Source organism: Ochotona curzoniae, unplaced genomic scaffold (genome assembly GCF_017591425.1).
Source record: "Ochotona curzoniae isolate NIBS_2020 unplaced genomic scaffold, NIBS_Ocur_1.0 contig_64, whole genome shotgun sequence".
Classification (NCBI taxonomy): domain Eukaryota; kingdom Metazoa; phylum Chordata; class Mammalia; order Lagomorpha; family Ochotonidae; genus Ochotona; species Ochotona curzoniae.
In genome coordinates, this window is record NW_024466502.1 from 42,623,992 (window position 1) to 42,650,750 (window position 26,759).

Genomic DNA, 26,759 nt, shown 5'->3' on the forward strand with positions numbered 1-26,759 from the left:
AAAGCTTGGGCCAGGTGCCAGGTTAAGCCTCTGCCTGTGATGCAGGCATCCTACATAGAAACCAGTTCTAGCCCAGGCTGCTGCTGATCCAACTCCCTACTCATGATCTGGGAAAGCAGCAAAAAGATGGGCCAAGTCCTAGGGCCTCCTGCACGTTTGTGGGAGACCCAAAAGAAGCTCCTGCTTTAGACCAGCCCAGCTCCAGCCATCATGGCCTTTTGGGGAGTGAACCAGTGAATAGAAGATGATCTTTCTCTTTCTTTCTCGCTCTGTGTTGTAGCTCTACCTTTCAAAATAAATCTTTAAAAGAAAGCAAGAAAAGGAAAATCAGATACTCTGTTGTCGACATTATCTTTTACCACTAAGTGAAAAGTCTCAACTGTGGGAGATATATCTTTAGTTTACCATCATCTTATATTTTTATGATACTTTTCTGTTGTTGAAATATGAAGAATAAGCATAAATACATAAGACTGGCATTGATATGGTAACTTATGTGCAAGTTTTGTAATGCATTGTGTATTTATGAAGATAGCCCCAGATTATAAGCAAGTTGTGTAACAAGTTGGCTCTTGTATCTGAAGTTTTATAGAAAACAAAATCTTTTTTTTATTTTTATTATTTTTTTATTGGAAAGGCGGATATACAGAGAGGAGAGACAGAGAGGAAGATCTTCCGTCCAATGATTCACTCCCCAAGTGAGCGCAACGGCCGATGCTATGCCGGTCCAAAGCCAGGAGCCTCTTCCGGGTCTCCCACGTGGATGCAGGGTCCCAACGCTTTGGGCTGTCCTCAATTGATTTCCCGGGCCACAAGCAGGGAGCTGGATGGGAAGCAGGGCTGCCGGGATAGAACTGGCGCCCATATGGGATCCCGGGGTGTGCAAGGCGAGGACCTTAACCACTTGCGCCACCGCGCCGGGCCCTAGAAAAAAAAATCTTTAAAACATTTTTAAAATTAAATGTTCTTAAAACAATGAAGAGAATTCAATAGAAAGATGATTGTTTACAAATGAACAGTCCTAAAACGATAACAGTGGAAGAGAACCTGTACCTTCTTTCAATGCCACTGCTTCCCAGAGAGGCCTGAATGCAGGTGCACAGAACTGCAGGACGTGCGTCCATCTCACCCTAGAGTGACATCTTTATTTGGATGAGACATTGTGTGTGTGTGTGTGTGTGTGTGTGTGTGTGTGTGTGTGTGTGTGTGTGTGTGTGTGTTAGAAATACCAATGCATTACACAACTGGATGGAGGCCACAGGACATTTTAAGATAAAATGGGTTTTCAGAAAAAGGTCTTGTATCTGAGTGTTAAGTATACATTTATCCTTTTATGTTGATAAGTTATGGATAAGTTAGATTTTGTTTATTATATATATAAATATATATATATCTTTTTAAGAAGCGTGGGGGTAAAGATGAGAAAAAACTTTCTGTCTCTGCCCAACCATTTCTTTATTATTAGTATTTCTGAACTTTTTACTCCCTGAAGAACCTATTCAGTGATCAGCTTATTACTGTATTTGGTTAAACAAAAAGTAAAGGAATTCTAAGTTTCTGATCACCACAGACTAATCAGTTAGAAACACTGAATTGATAAAAATTTTGGCAAAGAAAAACCTTTCAGGTGAGAGATGGGGTGGAATAGACACATACATAAAACTATAAGAAATAATGCACATGATTTATAGTTAATAGACCAGTATTATTATTGTCCCAGAGCCTTGAAGGTTTAATATCTCTGGGAGTAACAGGAACCCCTGGTTCTGAACCAATCTGCAGAGGCCTACTTCAAATCTAATGGTTGTGGAATGGCTGTAAAAAGAATGCTTGTGTTTCAAACTGAACACATTGAATGGATTCCTTTGTTTCCTTTGCTTTTTCCATATAGATTGAATATGAAAGGAAGAAGAAGGAAGATGGAAAGCGAGCTCGAGCTGATAAGCAGCAGGTGTTGGACATGCTGTTTTCAGCCTTTGAGAAGCATCAGTATTACAACCTGAAGGACCTGGTGGACATCACCAAGCAGCCCGTGGTATGTGTATGTTCAAGTCCTCCAGTAACCTGTCATTAGAATGCATCTCACATATGTTAGGTTCACATACACCATTGCTAATAACAAATCTTACATCAACATTCAGAAAACTTCTTTTAATATAGCCATTTTTGTGGTAACGTGAGCTTCATTATTTTAGTTTTTAAGTACATTTAATCTCAACAGTTTCATATCTTCTTGATTTGTCCTTGCTTTAAGCCTCAAGTCTTGGTTATACATCAGTCTTTCTGTTTTTACTAAGAAATTCATTTAAATTTCAAAAGATCTAAATATTTTTTCTTTCTTTTTTTTTTTCTAAGTACTTTTTTCTTTGAGAAGAAGAAAATGCTCGTGTTGTAATATAATTAACTCATCTAATGACTTCACTCCCTTTGGCATCAAAGCCATGCATAAGGCGTTCCAAGCCATAAAAGTTTTGAAGTAGAACAATTCATTAGCTGAGCTGTGTGTCTTCTGGTTTTAATGAAGTTTGTCTTGGTGTGCATGCCTATCTACAAACATATCTGTATGAAAAGGCCATTCCAGAAACTCTGAAAGCACATGAGACATTCTCGGGGAAGAAGGCACAAAATGATTTTGAAAGGGAGTGAGCATTTGTAGAGGGACATTCAGATGATGGGGAAAGCAGCTCCTTTGCCTTAATGGGGTGCTACTAGAATGTCATGCAGTTTTGTTTAAGCTTTTTATGGTGGCATTCAGTGGATCTATTATACTAGATCCACTTACTTGTAGCTCATGAGCCTGGATAGATTTTAGAGAGTCAGTCAGCTTTCCTACCTATGGATAAAAGTGTGTGGATTTTTCTGGGGGAGCAAATTCTCAGTCTGTTAGATTCTCACAAAGGATAACTGAACTGAAAACTAAATAGATATGTAATCATTTGTTATTTGGTACCTAAGTTCTCAGCAAGCGAAAGATTCTCCAATGTAGAGTTGTATGGGCTCTCTAAATATTCATGTACCTCACAGCATAAACAGTAGAAATTATGTAAATATGAAATTAATTTCTTTGAAATATGTAATGAATTGCTCTGAGAAAGGAAAATTCTCAGACTCCAGGAACCAGCATATTTTCCTCAGGTGGATTTTGACAGGCCTTATGTGTTTTATGGTAAGGATCTAGAACAAAGTGCCAAGTACAAAATGCCTTCACCAAGTTAGGGTAGTTCGGGGCTAGAGTTACCATCCCCAGGACGAGGGCAGGAGTGGTCAGCATGGTTTACAGTCCTGCTGTTTTCACAGGGAGTTCATTCAAGTATGAAGAGTAATGGGGGACTTCTGATACATGAGAATAAGACTGCATTTGGACAGAGGTCTCAGTTCAAATCCCAGCCCTGCAGTTTGGCCAGATAGTCCTGGACAATGCTCTTTCATGTATTCACAATGTTATTTATATATTTGATTTACTCAACAGAGGGCATACTTAATATAATGTATCATTATGCTCAAATTATGTTTATATTATAAAATTATATAATAAATGTTTTAATGCCAATTTATCAGATCCTTATGCCAGTTAATGTTAGTGAAAGATATTTTGTCAACTGCACATTATTTTCTGTGATTTATTGGTTGTAGCATTAAATCTTAGAGCTCTGTAAAAGAGGAGAATTCTTATATTTATTGGTTGTTTAGAATGTGCATTTAATGGCATGATCATTCATAGTGTTTCATTCTGTGATGGTACCCACCCACTTCCCACTTTGATAATAAGTTTCTGTGAAACCCTCACTTTAACACATCCTCTTAGTGCTACAAATCCCATCTGCTTTCTGACCTTTATAATGTTGTTTTTTACATATTTTGAGTGAATTGGAAATATTCTCTTCATGTTTCATTTGCTTTGTATATTACTTCTGCTTCCCATAAATCATTATTCCTACAGAAAAACTGTTGATAGAGATATTATCCTTAGGCCTGTTGTCCAGTGTGGGACTTGCATAAGCAACCAGAAAGCACTAAAGTAACTCATTGAGGCTAAATAAGCCAATTTAAAAAGGCCAAGCTTTGATACTGCTATCAAAGTGGACTGTGATGTCCACTTACAGGGGTGTTTTCGTAAGGCTGAAGTGTAGGCATTTCCCTCCTCTAAAATGAAAGATCAGAGGATGCCTATTAGTTCTCCTTTTTACTCTTTGGTCTTCAACCTTGAATGTCTTATTATCATTTACAGAGTTGAGAGGGATGCATGTCCATGTGGACCTCTGATTTGGGTGGGTAGGGTCAGGTATGAAAGAAGGTAGGTCAGACAAATGTTTCATTTTTTATTTTCCTTCCTGCATCCACAGGAAAGGAGAGGGAAGGAGTTGTTCCTTGCTGTCAAACTACATCAACACCCAGGGATAGGGGGCAGTCTTTTGATGATGCCTCAAAGACTTTGATGTGGAGGAGTATCATTTGAGTGGTTTTGATAGTTCTGAAATGTCATCAGTTTTATTGCACCAGGGTTGAGAAAATCTTCCCAAGATCTGTTGCTTGACATAGTCCACACTAGTGCATCCACAAGCCCTGGAACATGCTACGAAGCTTGACCATGAGAATTGTCCAGCTTGTTCTGCTTTCTGTCCTCTGACAAGGCAATCAACATCCTCTACTGGCCTCGATGAGCTGGCCATTATGTCTCCTGTATGCATCTGGGCGTGCTGTCTGCTGCACAGACATTAGCAACTGAGGAGGCCCAGTTCTGACACATACACTCCAAGATTGGACCACATATTCTGTGATTTTTCTCTTGAGACCCCAAGGAACCTTTCCAGGGGTGACCTCAGACTTGACTCTGTATACACGTGTCAGTGCAGGATCAGGTTCAATCTGTCACCTATGGCAGCAAACGCACATACTGGTGGATAGAACAGCTTAGTTCTGTCCCAGCCCCGTATCTCATGTGAGCCAACAGGTGCTTCAGCCGAGCCCAGCCAGTGCAGCACAGCATCAATCTTTACACATACCAGGAGGTACTGCAGCCTATTTGGGATGCATACTCCTCCAGCCCCAGTTTTTGTGCATGCCAGCCTCTGCTACAGCTTGGCTCAGCCCAGCCTGCCCCCAGACCCAGCCTTCATGTGTGCTGACAGGTACTGCCACCTTGTCCAGGCTGGCCTCCCCCCAGCCCTGATTCTTGTGCTCACCGGCAATGGGTACAACCTAGCAGAGAAGTGTCTTGTGCTTAGTGTCTGGAAAACCAAATGCAGCATTTCCTTTCAAAGTGCAAACCGTTACAAATTGATCTGATTGTTCTCTTTGAAACACCAAACTGCCAAAACCACTGAGTCCTGACACACTGTTCTTAATGTGGCACTCATATAGCATATACTGTACACTTTAACCATGCATTTCTATTAGAAGTGTCATTGAAATTAGCTCTGATTACAACTGAACCTCTTGTGCTCCATCTACTCAGATTCAGATCAGGACTCAGAAATTTAGCTTTAAGTATTTATCATCTTTTCTAGATAAGTAGTACAGTGGGTGATTTTTAAATTCAGAATGTGTAATTAAATAATTCTTAAGCTTTTATTAGAGTAACTTTACCTCAGCAGGAAGAACCAGGCATAGTTCAGTGTCCATATTAAAAATTTCCCAGCTTGAAATAATATCCAATACTGTTTATCTGTAAGGTAGGCTTTCAATAAATAAAAGTTACACTGCTGCATCAGCAGTAACAAGTGGTATTAATCTAATTTAAGACTTTGCTACTAGAGTAAGCTCTGGAAGTAAGGACTTCAATAATAATAAATAAGATTTATTATCTGTAAGGTAGGCTTTCAATAAATAAGTTATATTGCTGTATCAGCAGTAACAAGTGTTATTAATGTAACTTAAGACTTTACTTCCAGAGTAAACTCTGAGGTAAGGATTTCAATAATAATAAATAGGGCCCGGCTTAATAGCGTAGCAGTTAAAGTCCTTACCCTGAACATGCCGGGATCCCATGTCAGCACTGATTCTAATCCTGGCAGTCCCACTCCCATCTAGCTTCTTGCTTGTGGCCTGGGAAAGCAGTCTAGCAAGGACGGCCCATAAACCTTGGGACCCTGCACTCATGAGGAAGGCCTAGACAGGGCTCTTGGCTCCTGGCTTCGGATTGGCTCCGCTCCAGCTATTACAACCGCTTGGGGAGTGAATCAGTGGAGCGAAGACTTTCCTCTCTGTCTCTCCTCCTCTCTGTATATCTGCCTTTCCAATAAAAATAAGTAAATCTTTTTTTTTTTTTGAAAAAAATCATTAATATAAGCTGGGTATGTAGAGGTGGAATGTAGCTTTTTCTTGTTCTGCATTCAGAAGTAAAAACATTTTTTTAACATTTGATGCTTGTTCTCAAATTTGCAACTTAATAAGTGCTATTCTGTTTTAATACTTTATGCTCATGTAAACTTTTTCACTTAATTACTTTTTCTTTTTAAAAAATCTGTATTATTTTAATTTTGTTCTTAAATTACCTTAAACTCTCTTTTCCTTCTCCCTAGAAATCATAGTTATTACTAAAACTTTAAAAATGGCCAGTTTCCCAAGAGTGTATTAATTGATGACAGCCCTTTTGAGACTTCTGTTTCCAAGAAATAATTATTTGCTAACTTACGAGGCAGAGTCTTAATTACAAGTTTTAGAATATGAAGTGTCATACTGAAATAAATTACTAATTGTGTTGAATACAAGTGGATAAAATTAAAGTACATTTATGAAATTTTAAAACTTTTTTTTAAAATAGGAGATTCTATAATACCTAATAGATCTATAGAACATTTTCTCTTAACTTCCTGTATGGATTTGCTTCAGTCTTTTCTTTTTCATTTCCAGAATTAGGCACAATTTGTAGTGACTTTAGTAATGTAAGCTATTGATTGAAGATTTTCAGTAAGCTATTATGTACATAAGAGCGGTATCTGAAACAGGCATACAGTCAATGAAAGTGGGATTTATTTATAGGTAAATAAATATAAATTTATATACCACTTTGAATTAAATTATAGGATGCAGAACTTATATCGAATCTGACAGTGTCATCACCAGCAAAATTTCCTTACCAGCCTATTAATCCCATTTGATTTTAAAGAGAACTGTGATTTTTAAAAATTCAAGTTTATTGACTGCCTTCTGGTTTATCTATTTAGTGCCTGAACAAGCTGGGAAGATTTGTTTTTAGGCTTGCCGTCTCTATGGAAATAATTCTCCTCAGGAAACAAGTGATGTTCTTTGCCCTGGTCTCTGTGTTGGAGAAAGTTCTCTGTGAATTTTTCTCAGGGTTCCAAGACTCCCATTTCTCTCAGCAGGTGGATACGGCTGCCAGAGGAAAATCCTACTGGCACAACACCTTGTAATAGCAACACTGGTCCTGCTCACATTCTAGAGCATTCTTTCTAGACTGTCCCAAAACAAATGTTTTGGTTATGAATTATTGTTCAGAGCCAGCCACTGTTTATTGGGTATATTACTTTACTCAGATAATTTGGCAATTAAAAAATAGCATTATCTTAATTTGTTATGAGTGGAAGAAGTCCATTTTCTGCCTTAGTTTACAGTTAAGAGTATAGCCAAATGGATTTTAGTGTACTCAAGAATTGTGCAACCATCATCACAGTCAACTTTAGAACATTTTCAGCATCTCTCCCAAAAACGCATGCCCATTTGTAGTCACTTCCCACCTGGGCAACCTCTAGTCTTTTTTTTTTTTTTTTTTGTATGTGGATTCATATGAATGCTTCTTTGACTTACATCTTGTGTTTTTGTTTCATCCATGTTATGGCAGTTATCAGTACTTTGTCCCTTCTTAGTGGGACATCCCATGGTGTGGATACATCCCATGGTGTGGATATATTTTATTTATCCATTCATCCGCTGATGGGCATCTGCGTACCTTCTACTTTTTGACTACTGTAATAAGGCTATTTGCTACAATGTAGGGCTGGGTTGGTCTGTTGCATCTATGCCTTGACCATTTCCCTACCTGTCAAAGGGAGAAATGCAGCTTCAAAAGAAGACAAAACAGGCAGGGTCTAGCAGAGAAGAGGAAGTAAAACTAGAAGGGCAAGGAGCAGAGGAGTCCCTTATAGACAAGTCCCCTGCATGCCTTTCCTCTCCTGTTCAGTTTTCTCTATTGGAAAGAGTGGAAACATCTGTTGCCTTTGTTCATCATTCATTCCTCATGTGTAGCTTGCTTTTTTTAGCGCCTCAGAACCACTAACATTTTCATTGGTAAATCCTCTGCTCTGTTGATGTCTCTTATTAGAGAAGTCACATTTCCAGTAAAGTGATGCCTTAAAATTGTCACACAACCAATTAGACCTTACTTGCTGTTGATTTGCTTCATTAAAGCATACAGCATATTTCTCGTTGATGAATCTTTGTGCCATCATTGGTATTAATTTGCATGTTACATATTAGATTTAACCTTTTGAAGAAGATTTTGTGTCTGGAAGCCTACTTAGGGTCATTGTATTGTCTTGTTTTGAGCGTTAGTAGTTGGTGATCAACTCCCTGTCAAAGATGTTTTCTTTTGTTTTATGGACTTTTTTTTTTAATTGGAAAGGTAGATTTGCAGAGAGAAGGAGAGAGAAAGATGTGTCCATTGACTCACTCCCCAAGTTGCCACAACAGCCAGAGCTGAGCCAATCCAAAGCCAGGATCCAGGAGTTTCTTCCAGGTCTCTCATATGGATATAGGAGGTCCCGAGACTTTAGGCCATCCTCTACTGCTTTCCCAGGCCACAAGCAGGGAGCTGGATGGGAAGTGGAGCAGGATGCAAACCGGTGACCATATGGGATCCTGGTGCCTGCCAAGGCAAAGATTCAACCACTTGGCCACCACACAAGGCCAATATGGCCCTTGTTCATGCAGCATCACCCCTTCGGGTTTCCTTCTCGGGCACCTGGCACCAGTATGTCTCTGTCGTTCCCTAACAACTTCCAACACTATTTTCTCTGCTTTAGTATGTTGAGTCTCCATGAAAATGCAGAGGGAAGAGAGAAACATGTGAGTAAAAGAGTATGATATCGTATATTAAGAGCCATTTTGCTACAGTATGTTCAGTGTGGAAACAAGAATCTAAGGGGTCGTTGGGCTGAAGCAGTCAAGATGGCCTGGTCTCCCTGATGTCCTAATGACAGTTGCAACATAAAGGGTATAATCTTTCCAAAGGGGGCTTTTTTTTTTTTTTTACCTTGAGTCACTTGGCAAGCCAGCTGAGACCAAAACTAGTTCCTGAGTTAATCAGTTTATTGTGATGCACAGTAGCATACATAAAAGAAAACTATTGTATAGGCTGAAATAGGTACAAGTTAGTAACAAAGTGAATACCTTTACATCTATGGAGGAAATTTTCCAAATAATACAGGGAAAGACACCCACTCCTTCAAGGACTGCTCCGTGGTTCCTGATGCTGTCAGGCTGGTGAGTTGTCAGCAAGGAAATAAAGGAATGTTTATTCCCGCAGAACCTCCAGTATGCTGTTCCTTGTCATAGTGAAGTCTTGCATGGAATGGGGTAGTAGTGAGTTACACCTCCATTGGTGGTTTGAAGGCACTAGAATTTACTGCCCCAGCTGCAGTACCTACCTGCAGATATCAACCTTGGAGAAGAAGTACAGTTGCCCGTATGGCTGCCTACCAGCAGGCTTCCTTCCTGTCAGTCCACACTGCCTCGCCCTGGGACAGCTTATATTATAAAACTCAAAATGGAGTTTGTGCTCTTAATGCACAGTCATATTAATCATAATTAAAATAGCAATCAACTAAGATTCACAAGAATCAAAACATACAACGATAAGAGTGAAGTGTTCAGGTAGTTTCTCTGAGAAAATGACATTTGAGCCTGGGGATTCTGGCCCACAGGCCCAGTGCAATGGCTCAGTGGCTAAATCCTCATGTTGCATATGCTGGATTCTGTATGGGCACTGGTTTGTATCCCGGCTATTCCATTTCCCATCAAACTCCCTGCTTATGGCATGGGAAACCAGTAGAGGCTGGCTGAAAGCCATGGAACCCTACACCCACATGGGAGACCCAGAAACTGCTGGCTTCAGATCAGCTCAGCTGCGGCTCTTGCAGCCCACCTGGGGAATGAACCAGCAATCAAAAGATCTTTCTCTCTGTGTTTCCTTCTCTCTGAACTCTGTCTTTCCATTAAAAATAAATAAATCTTAAAAAAAAAAAACAAAAGAAGAGAAATCCTTTGACCTGGTCCTGCTGAGGCAAAGAACAAGAGAGAAAAAAGAAAAGTCCTTTGGTCTGGTGCTGCGATGGGCTGGTGGGGGTGGGGGGAGGAAGGGGCAAGGGGAGGGAGAAGATAGGAAGAAAAGGAAGGGAAGGGAAACTTTAGTCTTTTCCTGCAACCACAAGTGAGACTTGAAATTCACTAAATTAAAGCAGACTGTTTTTTAAGTTGACAGTTGTGTATGGCCTATGAATTATGTCATACATACCCAAATGGCCTTGAGAAAAGTTGTTACTCCACTCTGTGACTTAAAAAACAAAACATTGACTTTAGAGAGAATAGGAACCCCATGTGATAAACCCCTGGATCGTGCCAACAGGAAGTTTAAGTGTATGGAAAGAGTCAGAACAGGAGCCAGGGAAAAGGCACACCTTTGGGGTGCTTGTGAAGAAATTTGTCATTTCACCTGTAGGCCACAGGGGAAGCCGCTTTAGACAGGAGAATGACATGATGGTCTGTGTCTTCTTCCTTTAGGGGTGGTCTGACCTTACTTCTTACATCCGTGATATTACTATCTCTGCTGTTGCTTTATGCCTACTCCCTTGTCAAGCTAATTTATTTGGCTATGGTACAATGGAATTGAGTTGCAGTTTGAGATATTCAGAAATCCAATATGTTTGATCCCCTCCCCCCAAAATCTGAACTATACATACCATGGCTACACATTGTAACCTCATTTGTTCCTTAACAAATGGGCAGACTTTGTATTATCCCATTCTTACTACTACAGAGGTTAAAGGTAACATCTGTACGTGAAACAAATGAAATTTGTGCACTGAACTTTCTTAGTGTTTTGGGTTTAACTCTTTATAGGCTTTTAATTTGCTCTGCCTAGTTTATAATTGAAATGCCAGACTTGAAGACAAGAGCTGTTTTTTTCTCTTGCACTATCAAATTGCTCCTAGCAATTGCTCTTTTCATTTTTGATCCATTGCAGTGCATCCACAATTGTGTGATTGTTTGTGCAACAGGATCTTAGCCAGTCTTACAATAAACCATTCTTTGGAATTTTACAAAGATGTCATTCTTGGCACCTAAACTAAATCATTTGTGCCTAACGCGTCATTTTTCCATTTATGAATCCTGTTCAATTAGAAAGTAGTTTATAAACAATGTCCCATTTTTTAAATGTGGCTTGAAGCAGCAGATGGCAGACATGCATATTACCTGGATGCCTCAAGCCTTTGTGCTTACTCATTCACATTGGTTGTCTAGTGAAGCCAGCTGAAGGAGGTGTGGGAGGCAGGCAAGTGCCTGGGAGAACCCCGTGTTCATTTGATTCATTGCTGCCACCTGCTGCCTGGCTGGTAGAATGCGAACTCTGTCATTCCCAGCACAAGTGAGCTGTAGTGTCTAGAACAACCAACCCGTGACTGAGAGAACCTTAACGCTGTGCAGCACCATAGCAGTCCGTGTCAGTGTATATCTTGGTAACACATTCTCTCCACCTGTAGTGAGGCTCAGGGAGCAGATCAGCCAAGGACTCCTGGTTCTCATAGAGCCTCATTCGAGCAGATGCAGTACAACTTCAGTGAATTAAGTGAGCCGCTGCGGGTTCCTAGACCCAACCTGGGGCTGCCTGCCTTAGCTTCCCACCAGGTTCAGATGCAAGTAATCTAGCATTGTGTCAGATTGTGCCTATTATTTTTTTTTAGATACGAATGTCTTTGCCATTTTTCTAATTAGTGCCTGATTTCAGTTAATAAAATAATCTTCCATCAGTGGGATGAGTTGTCATTATGTAACTGTTTCTTTGAAGCATACACACAATTTGCTCTTTTGTTGGTTCTGTAGGGGGAAAGAAATCACTTTGAAATTCTTTCTCATCCTCCAAGGAAGTAGTATAATTTATATTAGCTTTACTTTTCAAACTTGAGTACACTGACAGGCAATAGTGGTATTTTTACAGTAATCATTGCCACCATTTCTGTGAACACAGCAGTACTTCAGAAAATTCATGAAAAATACAGTTCAAAAGCATAGTCTTTGGGAACAAACATTATTTAAACCAAGCACATTTTGTCTGTAATACTCATTTTCTATAAACTTTTTTAAAAGATTTTTTATTGCAAAATATATATAGAAAGAGGAGGAGAGACAGAGAGGAAGATCTTCCATCTGATGATTCACCCCAGGAGCCAGGTCTTCTTCTGCGTCTCCCACCCAGGTGCAGGGTCCCAAGGCATTGGGCCATCCTTGACTGCTTTCCCAGGCCATAAGCAGGAAGCTAGATGGGAAGTGGGGCTGCTGGGATTAGAACCAGCGTCCATATAGAATCCTGGTTTATTCGAGGCAAAGACTTTAACCGCTAGGCCACCGTGCCGAGCTCTCTATACTCTTTGAAGAGATCATTTGGTAATGTAAATTGAAATTTCAGGGACCCAAAATACAATGTATAACACAGGCCAATCCCAAGAAAGTCGCAACCCATGGGCATAGGGTGGAAGCCTATTGGCTGAAAGTCCTCACTTTGCATGTGCTGGGATCCTATATGGGCATCAGTTCGTATCCCTGTCGTTCCAGTTCCCATCCTGTTCCTACTTGCAGCCTGGGAAAGGAGTAGAAGATGGCCCAAAGCCTTGGGACCCTGCATCCATGTGGGAGACCCTGGGGCTTTGGATCGGCTCAGCGCTGGCTGTTGCAGCCACTTGGGGAGTGAACTGGCAGATGGAGGATCTTTCTCTCTGTCTCTCCTTCTCTCCGTAAATCTGACTTTCCAATAAAAAAAATAAAAAAGAAAAAGAAAAAACAAGTTGCAACCCTCTTGGATTCTGACAGGTCTTATCACTTGTTCCACACCCTGTGTTGATAGGCTTGGCTAGTGTACAAATAACAGTGATCACGAACAGCAGTGTTCCAGCAAGCTCTAATAGCGCGTTGTGAGGCTGAGGGCTGAGCATTCAGGATGCCTATCGTGTGCCCGTCTCACTGGACATTTCCTTCCCAAGGATCTCACCCGTGAGGCCACCACACTCAAAGGGTGGTTCTGTTTGCTCCACTGTGCCTTCCAGTACACTCAGCACCAGCAGTTTCCAACTAAACTTTTTTTTTTTAAGCTTTCAGGTTGTTGGCACAACTCTTTCTGAATGTAAATGATTTGATATGCTTCCATGTTGCACAAGTTGGAATCTCAAAGTTTTTGTTCATAGAGAAATCCTGTCAAACTTTGGACTATCATTTTTATTGTGAATGTGCTTTGGTATATTTGTTTGAGATTTTGTGTCTTTACCAGCTCACCTATTGGGATTTTTGTTTTGTTTTTAGGGCTACCTGAAGGAAATCTTGAAAGAAATTGGTACTCAGAATGTAAAAGGGATCCACAAGAACACGTGGGAGCTGAAGCCGGAATACAGACACTACCAAGGAGAAGAGAAGAGCGAGTAGACCTGCGCGGGGCAGACCTGCTGGTGGAGCCGCTGCGAGCTGAGCCGAGGCCGCAGTGCTGCTTCCCAACTCCGAGCACCCGGCTCGCTGCCAGCCTGTTTCTCTTGGTCAGTTTTTTAAGCCTGGAATTCTTATAAAGTTTCATAAATTTTTCTTTTTAGAAGACAATTTATTTATAGATTTGTATCAAACCAGATTATCCAAGAAAATGATATGTTTAGGGGGATTAAAAAACGTTTTCTTTTTTAAGTATTTGCTTTTAAAATTAAAATGAGGAATTGTTTTCTAAATTTAACCTTTGTCCTTGCGCTCACGATTGCTTGCTTTCTCTCTCAGGAACAGAGATAACGGTTGTTCAAAGGGAACGGTTTAGCAAGGCAGGGGGATTTGACTGCAGAATCTATTCAAAAGAATAAAGCCAAAATTCCATTCTGAAATTGTTGAAGAACAACCTGACGTTTTTTAACAGAAAAATAAATAATGTGATCATGTTTCACATTTAAACACAATAAAAAGAAAGCATTTACATTTGAAGCGAAATGTCAGTTTTCATCCTTAGCTCATTTCACACTACTCATATTGATAATAAAAAAAAGCCAGCTAAGATTTCTTTGGTTTTCTGTTACAATAGTTACCAACGGGCCAGGCATTGGCTTTGTGGTTAGGCTTCTTGGGATGCCATGTCCTGCCTTGAAGTGCCAGCTCCCTACTGTCACAGACTGTAGGTGGCAGCAGGTGACATCCGCCACCTGGGTTCCTACCACTCCCATGGAATCCTGACTGCATCCTAGGCCAGCTGCAGCCGTTGGATGGAGTTTCGGGGGGTGATTCAGTAAATGAAGGATTTCTCTGTGTGTCTCTTTCTCTTCTGTCTTTCAAGTAAATAAAATTTGTAATGTAAAAATTAAATACACAGGGTCCCAGCGTGGTAGCCTAGTGGTTAAACTTCTTGCCTTGCACGCCAGGGATCCCATATAGGTGCCAGTTCTAATCCCAGCAGCCCCACTTCCCATCCAGCTCCCTGCTTGTAACCTGGGAAAGCAGTCGAGGACAGCCCAAAGCTTTGGGACCCTGCACCCGCTTGGGGAGTGAATCATCAGATAGAAGGTCTTCCTCTCTGTCTCTCCTCCTCTCTGTATATCCGCCTTTCCAATAAAAATAAATAAATCTTTTTTAAAAAAAAAAAGTAAATACACAGCTCCTCTGGCAGGACACAGTCCCTGCGAGTAACTGCAAGAACCACGACAGGGAGCAGCTCAGGCCAGGCCAGGGAAAGGTACCCACCAGCATACATTTGGCATAGGTCAGGGGCAGACCAGATTAAACCAGTTCACATTACCCACTGGCGAATCCAAGCACCAGAACCGAGTGTGGGTTGGGCCAGGTATGGTCACAACACATACCAGTACATATTACGGCTGGGATTGGATGCTTGGTGGGCTGGGTTAGGCTGTAACCCTCACCAGTGTCAGCTGGAATTGGGGGTGGACCGGGGCAGGCCAGGCTACAACACCCACTGGCAAATGCCAAGGTGAGGTGGGCCATACCAGATATGGCCGCAGCGCCCAAACAGCACCATGAGAACCAGGAAAGGGGCTAAACCGGCAGGGGGAATGTGGAGGGCTCCCCTGCTGGACAACCACTCCCACTGGAGGATGGGGACAGGCCAGACCAGGCAAGGCTGCAACACCTATGGGCCTCATGTGAGCCAGATCAGGGAAAAGCCAGGTTGGGCTGACTGTTCCTAATGGTGCAAGCAAAAATTAGAGTGGGTGAGGGTTGGTTGGGCTTTGCCACAGCATCAGCTGGCAGAGGCTGGCACTGGGAGCTAAATTTGTCAAGTTAAACTCCAGAACCACCTGGAGAGTGCATAATCAGGGAGTGGGAGTGGCCTAGTAAGGAAATAGTGGGCAACTCCTTCTTGGGTTACCACTTCCACTGGACAGCATGAAAACCAGGACAGGGGCAGGGGTGGCTAAACAGAAAGGCACCCGCCAATACATGCGTGGGCTGGTTGGGTTGAACTGGGGCTTCAATGCCCCTTGACAAGCACAAGAGCTAAATGGGATGTGGGGCAGACTGGCAAGCATGGGAAGCAGGGTAGGGGGCGGGTCTGGTGGGGGTGATGGGGATTTGCCCCGACTAGGCTGCAGCTCCCACTGGTTTGCTTGAGGACTGAGTATGAAGTGGACAGGATCGGGCTGAACTGCAACACCCATCAGATCGCATGGAAGACAGGACTGGAAACAGAACTGACCCAGCAATTGCAACAACCAGCATGTGCGTAAGCTGATTGTGGCAGTGGTCGGTGCTCGACCCTGTACTGACAAGCACACATAAGAATCGGGTCTGGGATCACCTCAGACGAAGTTTCTTTGGAGATTCCTCCAACTGAACTGCTCATCTCAGAACCCCAACCATGAAGAGACTATGTCAGCCAGTGGATTCTGGAGAGATTTCATCATGATTGGAACGGCGAGATTGGCAGCAATTCAGAATTTCTGAACCATCACAACTGCTTTAGCAGGACCCTCGGAGCATGCCCCACATCGGGGACCTAGGATGGGTGGGAGGCTGGGTGGGGCTTCTCCCTTTATCTCTGCCCTGACCCTGGATACAGAAAAAGCAACAATAATAATGTGGAAACAATGGTCTTACCCACTTTTTTGTAGCCCTTCACCCTTTGTGCCCTAATCGACTATATAATCAAAATAAAATAATTTTTTTAATTAAATAATTTCTAAAAATTTCAAGAAATTACTCCAACTAAATTTTCAGATTCCCAAAGACCATCGTTGCTCCCGGAGTTCTGCGCCCCTTGACAGGCACGCATTGAACAATTGAATAGGGACAGGCTGAAGGAGGGTTTTGTTATGAGGCAGAGACCAAAGATTAATTTCATTTTCTGGGACATAAAACTATGTTTCTTCTATTTTTTAATGTTTAAATAAAAACAATACACATATACATGATTATGTTTAAATATTCCCTGGCTTAGAATGTTACATATTAGGAAATCCATAATCATGCTCTCAGATGAGACCACTTAAGAACACAACAAAATAAATGCAGTAAAATGTTCTTTTTGTGTTCATTTTGTCTGCTGCTTCTTCAACTTGCAACCAAGAAGTAGCAAATGACAAAAATGTAAGGAAATGTTGCATAGCTAAAACAATAAAATGCCTATGAAATAAATGATTTCCTGCATTGTTTACTTGTGATGGAAAAAACACCAGAATTTAGAAGTTGATTGCCATTGTATTAAGAAAGTTCTTCTTTGCATTCCCTATATAAAATAAAATTCTGGTGAAGTAGTCCCCATCCAATCTCAGGCTGTCTTATTTTCTATTCTGGTGCAGTACCAAATGTGATATACCCATTAGCTGAAGGTTAAGAATTGCCTGTGGGTGGGCCCAGTGCAGTGGCCTAGTAGCTAAAATCCTTGCCTTGAACATGCCAGGATCCCATGTGGGCACCGGTTCTAATTCCAGAAGTTCTACTTCCCATCTAGCTCCCTGCTTGTGGCCTGGGAAAGCAGTCAAGGACGGCCCTAGGCCTGGGACCCTGCACCCACGTGGGAGACGCAGAAGAATCTCCTGGCTCCTGGCTTTGGAAAGGCTCAGCTCCAGCTGTTGTTGCCTCTTGAGGAGTGATGCAGTGAACAGAAGATCTTCCTCTCCGTCTCTCCTCCTCTCTGTGTATCTGACTTTGCAGTAAAAATAAAAAAAAAAAAAAAAGAATCTTCCTTTCTGTCTCCGCTCTTCTCTGTTTATCTACCTTTCCAATAAAAATAAATAATTCTTTAAAAAAAAAAGTGTGGGCTAAGTGTCAAGAAACCCTTGATTTTAGAGGATAAACTACATAGAATAAATAAACTGTATGGTGTAAATCTGTATAGAATTGAACATTGTGAACGTCTTGTTCTTGGCTCATAACGTGTATTTCCCTGCAAATCTCATCTTTTTGACGTGGGGTTGTCCTGTATCTCCTCTACTCAAATCCTGTTTTCATGACGACAGTGCCTGCCATGTATGCCTGGTGGCTGGCCAGTAGTTTCCAAGGCAGAATTGTGTCTTATTTGAAGCTCTGTTTTGGTATTTTTTTTTTTCTCCTAACTGTAGCTTTTTAAGCTTGTCTTAGTTAACTAATAGTTCCTCACAACTGATTGTATATGCTTGGTTCTCTTGAACATTCGTTGTCTCTTCAATATAGCCATCAGTCTTGGTGGCAGACTGGTGCCGTTTGTGATTAACTTTTGGGTTATGTCCTTTTACTTGATGTTAATATTTGGCTTTTCGTTGTGGAGGAGGCTCTTTTCCACACAGGTGTTCTTACTCGTTTGTTTCAGAACTCTTGCTCTAAAAATGACTAAAGCAGGACTCCAAAGCCCTGTGGTTGCTGTGAGGGGTGCTCCAGTCCGCATTGGCCACAGCGGGGAAAGGCGGGGGGAGGCTTCCAAGGAAGATGTACATCTCTGGTAAGGTGCCCCGTCCTAAGAGGACCGCATTTAATAGGTGAGCTGGTTAAGCTCAGTACATACGGGGGTGTTTTAAATGTCATATGATTATGGTTGCTCAGCCTTGGGAAGATCTGAGATTGTTGCCACAGTAACTTCTAGCGTGATAAATCTCAACAGGTGAACGTTATGCTCTGCTGTGTCGTGGATGGCTCTTACAGGTTTCAGCAGAGTTGTGGTTGCTCATAATGGTCTGTGAAAAAGTTTTCATAGGAATTTGTTTTTATCATTGCTTGTGAGAACTAGAAAGTGTTGGTGTTATGGAACTGTTTCTTACTCAACATACGTCATGAGCGCTGGACACTCTTGGGTTAAAATCTCCCCGTGGGACAAAATCAGAGTGTCCTTTACCAGAATTTTTGTCCCCACCCCCCAGTCCAGCTCCCAAGCCGAGGTGATGGAGAAGCTCCCGGCAAAGCTGAGCAATAGAGGGAGTTTGTCGTTGGCATCCCTGCTTGAATCCAGATTTCCTGCCGCGTACCCCAAGAGGACGAAGACTGCACTTTGACCTTTAAAGTCAACGTCCTTTTGCTAAAATTTCTTCCTGTTCTATTCAAGTACCTGGGTAGAGAATACCACTTGAGGGTGGACTCCGTCATAAAGCTCTCCTCTCTGACTTGCCCGTGGGAGATGATAAACTGCCCTTCCCCTGCCCCTTTTTAGTCCCTTTTCTTTCTGACCTGAGTCTAGAGTAGTTTGCTAAGCCATGTATCATTTTCAAAAAGTATAAAAGTAGGCAGAGGTCACGTTTTAAACTCACTTTTCCTTTGTCTTTTCCTTTGAGCAGCAGTAACGACAACCATGATATAGCAGTGTGATGGAACTTCTGGCCAGTCTGCAGTATAGGCCTTTAGTATTTGTTAGAAGCAAATCAGTGGCTTTATCACATTATATTAGAAGCCATGTAAATCAAAAAGGACTTTCCAGATTCTTCTGCTTCCATTTTAAACTGGCTTCTGTTAAGTAGTTTAAGTTGTAGGACTTTGAAGAGTTTTCATGAGTATGTTACGTTCTGGAAATATAAATTGACCAAAGGTACATGTTGCTGGACTAAAAGGTATCATCTGGTATGGTCATGAAGCAATAATTATTTGCTTAGCTGGAATGTTTACTAAACATGAATATGCCCTAGGCACTGGGGGTGTGGAAGTGCCAGGTGGAAGAGCTGCTTGTAGTCTAGTGGGAGATGGGCGCAGGAACGGGGGACACGCTGTGTGGGGACAGGCATGTGAGCAAAGTCTCGCCCTCAACCACAATGTTTCAGCCACTTCAGCATCGCCACTTGTACTCTATGTGGATTTCCAGTTTTTAAAGCATTTAAACACAGTACTGGAGACTTAACTTTAAAGCATCATTGAATATAATTTAACCATTGGCAGTTCCTAAGACACAAAAGGGGTTAAACAATACCCCAGTCGGCTTGTTATGAACACTCAGTTGGTGTCTGATACACACAATCTCATTAAGTGCTAAATTGGATTTTTCCTAGGCTGGTCCTCTTGACATTTAAGCCTTACTTCTGATTGCCATTCCAGTGTCTCTCCAACAAAGCCTATTAGCTTCTCTGCCATTTATTCATTCAGTGACAGGGCATTGGTGCTCACTGTGTGCTGAGTGCCAGAGGCAAAGGTGATAGGTATTTGTGATAATGTGTCTTAAATACTCTGAGTTCTCAGTAGATTTCAGCCGACAATGTTACTGAACAGGCAGGAAGAATAAGAGCTTATGTTCATTGGACCCATAGTGTGCACCAGGCACTGTGCTAAACATTAGACTTTTAGAACTTAATTCCCAAATAAAAAATAATAATAAAATAAAAGGAAAAGAAATTTAAAAAAAAAAACTTGACTTCCAGAAGAGCCTTATACTATGTGAGTTCTGGCGCTTTGCAGCTGTGATTCCTGGGATATTCTGAGAGGTTAAACAACCGTCCCAGGATCATACAGTAGCCAGAAGCAGAACCAGTTTCGGATTCCAGAACTGCACTGTGGGAGGCAGGCTGCCACTGATAGTGCTGTGTAGATAAGGGATGCTCCACTGCCCGTTGCCACAGCTGTGGTGCAGCTGGCCAGACACTGCCTCATTAGCTCACATGCAGCAAGGTCTTGAGTGTTACCTTCCCTGGGTCTTGCTTCTTGGATGCTCCCTCTCCTGTGCAGGCTTCAGCGTCTGGGTTTCTGATTCTCATTGTGGAGTTTCTTCGTTTTCGAATGATGTTCCTGTCTTGTCCTAGATTCCGATAAGAAGCTGTTTTCTAGAAATGCCTACAAATGCCATTTGATTTACTTACATGCTAGACCACCTAGAGACTCCTTAATGCCACGTCCGCAAGGAAGTTGCTGGCTCAGCTGATCAGAGCTGGGGGGTTGTGCTGTGATCCAATGAGCACAAAGCAAGGCCATCAGCTTGCTGAAGAGACTTTGCCCACCCCCAGTAGCAGAGATACGAAGATGAATAAATAAGACGTTCTTGCAGTAAATGGCAACATAGGATATTAAATGTGGCAATAAAAATATTAGCAGAGTGTTTTAAATAGCTACTAGAATTCAAAGCCTCTTAGAGTAAATTTTTCACCCCCTGTGTCTTGGTTCCATCTCCCTGCAAAGCAGGGATGTTGGGAGTTATCTGCCTTGTAAAATTGTGCTGGAAATTAAACTAATGTAAAGCATGGAGTGCTGTGTGATGCATAGAAAGTTCCTTATCGGTGTTAACCATTACTTATATAAGTATGGAAGTAGTAGGGAGTGAGCTGTTAACATCTTGGGGAATCAGGAAAGCTGCTTAGAGGAGTTGGCATCTGAACTGGGTATAGAGGAAGTCTTAAGAGCTCAGTGCCAATTAGGCAGCGAGAAGTACAGAGGGAACACAGGAAGGGGCATTGCCCAACCTCACCTCACAGAACGGTGGGAGAGCACGCACACACAGGGTTGTGGCCAGACAAGCTCAGTCAAAGCTCAGTCTGATAGAAGAACCTGGGGTGAGGATGAGGAGTGGATGAAGCGGCAGTGCTCCTGAGTGCTGAGTGCTCCTCATTCCTCATTAGAGACGACTGGTTATCAGTTGGTGGTTGATCTAACCTCACACTTGCTGGAGTTCCCAGAGGCACAGCCTAGGACACTTACCCTTTGTGTATGGGGGTGGGAGGGAGTGGGAGGACGTGCCTCCAAAGAGACACTTCAGAAACAGCTGTCATACCAGTGTTGTTGGAAGGAGCTCTTTAAAACTACGCGGAGAACATATTTGTAAAACACATGTAAAAGATGTTATCTAGGCGATATAAAGATCTCCCAAAACTCCATAGCAAATTAAGGCCTCAGCTAAGGAAGGAGCAGGAAGTGTAGAAGGTCTATTTCAACGAGAGGATACAGATGGTCAGCAAGTACATGAAAAACATCACTGGTCATTAGAGAGATGCAAATTAGAGCCACAACAAGCCAACACTGTGCACTGTGCACTCACCAGGATGGCTGCGGCTTTGGAAACCTGACAGCGTTGATTGCTGTAAGACTGCGGGGCAGCTGAGCCTCTCAGACTTTGCTCCTGGTGATGCGCAGTAATTCGGGTTCTTTGGAGGACAGTTGGGCGTTTTATGAAGGTGAACATGCCACCCTATGGTCCAGCAATTCCACTTCTAGGAGTTGACTTGGGAGGAATGAAAATACCGAACAGACCTTCAAACACTGGTGGACAATCGTATTATGAAAAACCTGTGCATGGATTTCAAAATTATTTTGCATCAAAATAAACTTTAAATCCCATTCTCTTTTTTTTTCTTTGTTTTAAATGTTTACATAGTTGAAAGACATGCTCCTGCATGTCTCCATTTAGGCTGGAGAAGATCAAGATATGGAGGAATACCTTTTTGGGGGGGCAGGGCAGGAAAGGAGGTCCTGTCAAACTACATCAGCACCCAGGGATGGGGAACAGTCATTTGATGACTCCTCAGAGAGCCCGCTGTGTGTGGCAGGGGGGAGTGTTCTGAGGATGTTAGTTGAGTGGCCTTGATAGTTCTGAGACTTCGTCAGTTTCACTGCACAAGAGTTGAGAGAAAATCTTTGCAAAGTCTGTTGGCTGACCAAGTGCACCTTAGTGCAGCATGGGCCGGGGGCATGCTGCAAAGCTTACCAGGAGAGTTGTCCAACCTATATTACTTTCCATCCTCTGAGAAGGCACTTGGTATCATCTGCTAGCCTAGATGAGCTGGCTGCCATGTGCTCGGTGAGCTTGTGGGCTTGCTGTCCACTGCACAGACATCAGCAGCTGAGGCGGCCCAGTCCCAACACGGGCACTCCAAGGTCAAAACATGCATCTTGTGATTTTCCCTGTGGCCAGGGTTTGAGTCCATTTATCTAGTTACTTCTGCCTCAGTCCCTGTTTTTGTGTGTACTGGCATGTGCTATGGCCCAGCCCAATCCATCCTGCATCTCATCTGACTCATACACACCCGTGGGAGCTGAGGCTTAGCACAGCCTGACCTACCCCCATAGCTGCCCACACGTAGGCCAATGGGTCCTGCTGCTTCGATGAGCCTGGCCCGCCCCCGGCTCTGGCTCTTATTCATGCTCACCAATACAAGCTGCAGCCCAGCAAAAATGTGTCCGTCGTTCCCCTACCTGGCCCACTCCAGGTCTGGATCTTGTGCTTGTCAGAGGGTCGTGTGGTCCAGCCTGACATGACTCGCATTCACCAGGGGGTGCTACAGGCTGGCTCAGCCCTTCTCAGCCCCAGTCCCAGCTCTGGCCAGCGGGTAATATAGCCTAGCCCAACTGGCTTGCACCCAATCTCGCTCACTCTCTCATAGGTATTACAGCCTGATCTAGCCTGACCCACCCACAGACCCAGCTCTTATGTGAACTGATGAGTGCCATGGCATAACCTGGCCTGTCCCACACCCATTCTGACTCTCACAAGCAGTAGTGAGTGCCGGAGCCTAGGCCAGTCTAGCCTGTTCCCAGACCCAGTCCACATGCACGCCAATAGGTATAATTTTGCCTAGCCTAGTCCGTCCCCATCCCTGGCTCTCACACTCCCCAATGGGAAGTGCAGCCTAGCAAGGGAGTCCTCAGAATTCTGCTACCAGGCCCATTCCCAGTCCTAAATCGTGCATATGGTGGAGGATGCGTCAGCCCAGCCAGGAATGGCCCACACCCTGTCCTGCCAGGGTACCAGTGAGTGCTGCGGCATGGCCCAGCCCAGCTTGCCCCAGACATGCCCTCCAGTTTCCGCACTTCTACACCATTCTGTCACAGCTCTCTTCTCTATCTGTGAGTGCAGTGGCCACGTCTGTGGAACACTCCAGAAGTCATTTTCTCCTGCCAGACATGCCCTCAGCCGTTCCCATACATCTCCGGACAGTGTGCAGCACCCCCACCTGGGGCCAGAGTGTCCTGTTGCAGCCTCACTTGGCATTTCTTGCTTTCTCCATGTATCTTTAAAAAAAAAAAAATGGAACAGACAATTATGCTGAGACACTGATCTGGTTAACATAAATTTGGCATTAGCCAGACCCAGAATGCCTGCCAGCTGTTGGCTGCTTTTCTCCCAGCAATGTAACACTTGCCCAAGTACAAGGCAACCTAGGCAGCTGCATACAGCTGGGGTTTAAATTCCATTTTCCATCAGCTTTCTGAAGCACCCCGTTAATATGCACTCAAAAGTGTTTATAGCAGCTATGATAGATCACTAAGTGCCAAGAAAGTGGACACCACCACATGTCTGTCAGATGTCAGGATGCATATGTGATGCTGCAGAAGGATATTAATCGGCTAGAAAAGAGAGAGCAGGATTATTTTGAATAACGGTTCAAAAAGCTTTCAGTGGAGCTCACTTGGTTGGTTTCCTCCTGAAAATGAGTGTGCTGATCAAAGCTAGAGGATTACAAGTATTAGAGAAGAAGAGAGGGGGACAGTGAGAGGATTAGCATTTGGTATAGGGATGAAGATGCTGTATGCAACATCCACATCCCATGTCTGAATTCCCAAGTTCAAATCCCAGCCCTGGCTGGTTCCAGGTTCCTGCTAATTTACACAAGGACTTGGGTCCCCACTGCGTCTGTGAGAGACCTGGCCTGATCCAGCCCTGGCTGCCTGTCCTCTGTCCCCTTGCCTCTCGAGAAAAGTAGACAAAAAGCTGTGGGTTCACAGTCACCTTTCATATCAAACAGGTGTTTATTTTGCAAGGTGCTTCTCCTCAGTTGCTATCACTAGTAATTAGAGAAAGGGTGGGAAGAGAGGAAGAGAACAAATGTCTTTTTTTTTAAGATGTATTTATTTTTATTGCAAAGTCAGATATATAGAAAGGAAGAGAGAGAGAGGAAGATCTGTCCGATGATTCACTCCTCAAGAGGCCGCAACAGCTGGAACTGAGCCATTCCGAAGCCAGGAGCCAGGAAATTCTTCCTAGTCTCTCACGTGGGTGTGGGGTCCCAAGGTTTTGGGGCGTCCTTACTGCTTTCCCAAGCCACAAGCAGGAAGCTGACTGGGAAGCAGGGCTGCTGGGATTAGAACCAGCTCCCATATGAGATCCTGGCTCATTCAAGGCGAGGACTTTAGCCACTATCCTATCACAACAGGCCCAAATGTCCTTTTTTTTAAGATTTATTTATTTATTTTATTGGAAAATCAGATTTACAGAGGGAAGGAGAGACAGAGATCTTCCATCCACTGGCTCACTCCCCAAGTGGCCACAATGACCGGTGGTAAGTTTATTCAAAGCCAGGAGCCAGGGGCTTTTTCTTTGGTGCAGAGTCCAAAGGCTTTGGGTTGTCCTTGACTGCTTTCCCAGGCCACAAGCAGGGAACTAGATAGGAAGTGGAGCAGTCAGGACACAAACCGGTGTGTTTCCATGTGGGATCCCAGCACATGCAAGGCAAGGGCTTTAGTCATTAGGCTACTGCACCGAGCCCGAGAACAAATGTTTTTGTAGGAGAAGGAGAAAGGTGGTGGATGATGGGTGGGGAACAAATCCTGTCCTAAGGCCATCTTTAAGACTGTGATTCTATGCACTGGACCCGGCTGGGCTGATGTGTCAGGCTCACCAGGGAAACACAGAAACGGATGTGCTGTCAGGCAGAGGTGCTGTGCATGGAAGAAGCCCGCGCTATTGACCCCCTGCAGTGGGCAGCCGACCAGCTCCAGGCAGGCGTGCACATTCTGGAAAAACCCATCCATTCTCCTCAGAGCTTCCAGGCATCACCTGCCCCCTGCTGTGGGCGCAGCTGCTCTGCACGCTGTTTGAGCACACGGAAGTGCCTGTCTCCATCACCCAGTCCTTGCTTGCCTCTGCCCTTTCAATCATGAGAAAGAGAAGTCCACACATGATGACTTAAAGCTGGGAGGCAGGAGCTTCCTGGGGATCGTCCCCCATCTCTCTTAGGCCACCCTAACCGGTGCTGTTGGTGGCTGTACTGTGTCTGCTCTGTCCTGCTTTCTGCAGATGGACCTCCCCGGCCCTGTACAGTTCGCATGCCCTCATAACTGCGCATACACTTTGCCCTCTCTGTATGTGTGCCCAGCTTGGGCTTCTGTTTCATGCGACTTCTCAGCTCCCCTACAGCTGCCTACCAATGACTAAGAGTCCTATCAGCAGATATCCCAGGGGAATCTGATTGCAGCTCATTTGGTGGCAGGTGTCCAGCCCTAACCTGCCCAGGGCCTGTGGTTGTAAAAGCAGTTTCCAGAGAAGGGTTCACATCTAAGCTGAGCACTCCAGAAAGAGGTCATAATATCTGCTGGCTTATCCAGCTGCTCGGGACTGGGCGTGTGGGAATATGAGTCACAAGGATACGGCTGCACCTGGCACCCTGTGGCCAAGTCTGCACCCATGCTCAGCTCTGGATTCCACAATTAAAGGGATAAGAAGAGTACTGAGCCGAAGATGCCCACTCCCCCCCGCAAGTAAATGTCAAAATGATGAAGCAACTGGAGTAAAGGCCTCTCCAGCTGTAGATTCCCTGTGGTTCCCTGTAAAGATGAAAAGACAGAATACACAACCTATAAAAAAAGGAAGACCATCCACCTTGTATCTAAGTTAAATTGTAAATGATGCATCAAATTAGATGCATAGTAATCAGAACCTAAATTGTGGTGAGACCCATAGTAATCCATTTGACACATACTGTTAGCAACGATTTAGAAAAATTAGGCAGCCAGGGATGAGTTCTGTGATGTAGTGGGTAAAGCCAACATCCCACACGTCTCCAGTCTGTGTCCGGGCTGCTCCACTTCTTTTTTTTTTTTTTTTTAAATATTGTTTGTGGGGCCCGGCGCGATGGCGCGGTGGTTAAGGTCCTCGCCTTGCACACCCAGAATCCCATATGGGCGCCAGTTCTGGTCCCAGCAGTCCCGCTTCCCATCCAGCTCCCTGCCAGTGGCCTGGGAAAGCAGTTGAGGACGGCCCAAGGCTTTGGGACCCTGCACCTGTGTGGGAGACCCAGAAGAGGCTCCTTGCTTCAGATCGGCTCAGCTCCAGCCGTTGTGGCCACCTGGGGAGTGAATCATCGGACAGAAGATCTTCCTCTCTGTCTCCTCTCTGTATATCCGCCTTTCCAATAAAAATAAAATAAATCTTTAAAAAAATATATTGTTTGCGTAGTTGA

The 26,759-nt window shown here is 43.6% G+C and overlaps 1 protein-coding gene across 2 annotated transcripts in view; it reads left to right on the forward strand.

Annotated features, from left to right (window-relative positions):
* Positions 1-18,553, forward strand: part of GTF2F2 (general transcription factor IIF subunit 2) — a 132,280-nt gene extending 113,727 nt beyond the window's left edge. Inside the window, exons 7-9 of one of the 2 annotated variants that reach the window (XR_005884937.1) lie at positions 1,892-2,035; positions 13,528-13,754; positions 17,996-18,553. Coding sequence is in view for 1 of the 2 variants with exons in the window: in XM_040991375.1 (XP_040847309.1) it covers positions 1,892-2,035; positions 13,528-13,647 (264 nt within the window). In the remaining variant the exon portion in view is untranslated. Of the gene's footprint in view, positions 1-1,891; positions 2,036-13,527; positions 14,085-17,995 lie in introns of those variants that run through there. The other variant, XM_040991375.1, reaches the window with a different exon arrangement.
* Positions 18,554-26,759: the final 8,206 nt, after the last annotated feature.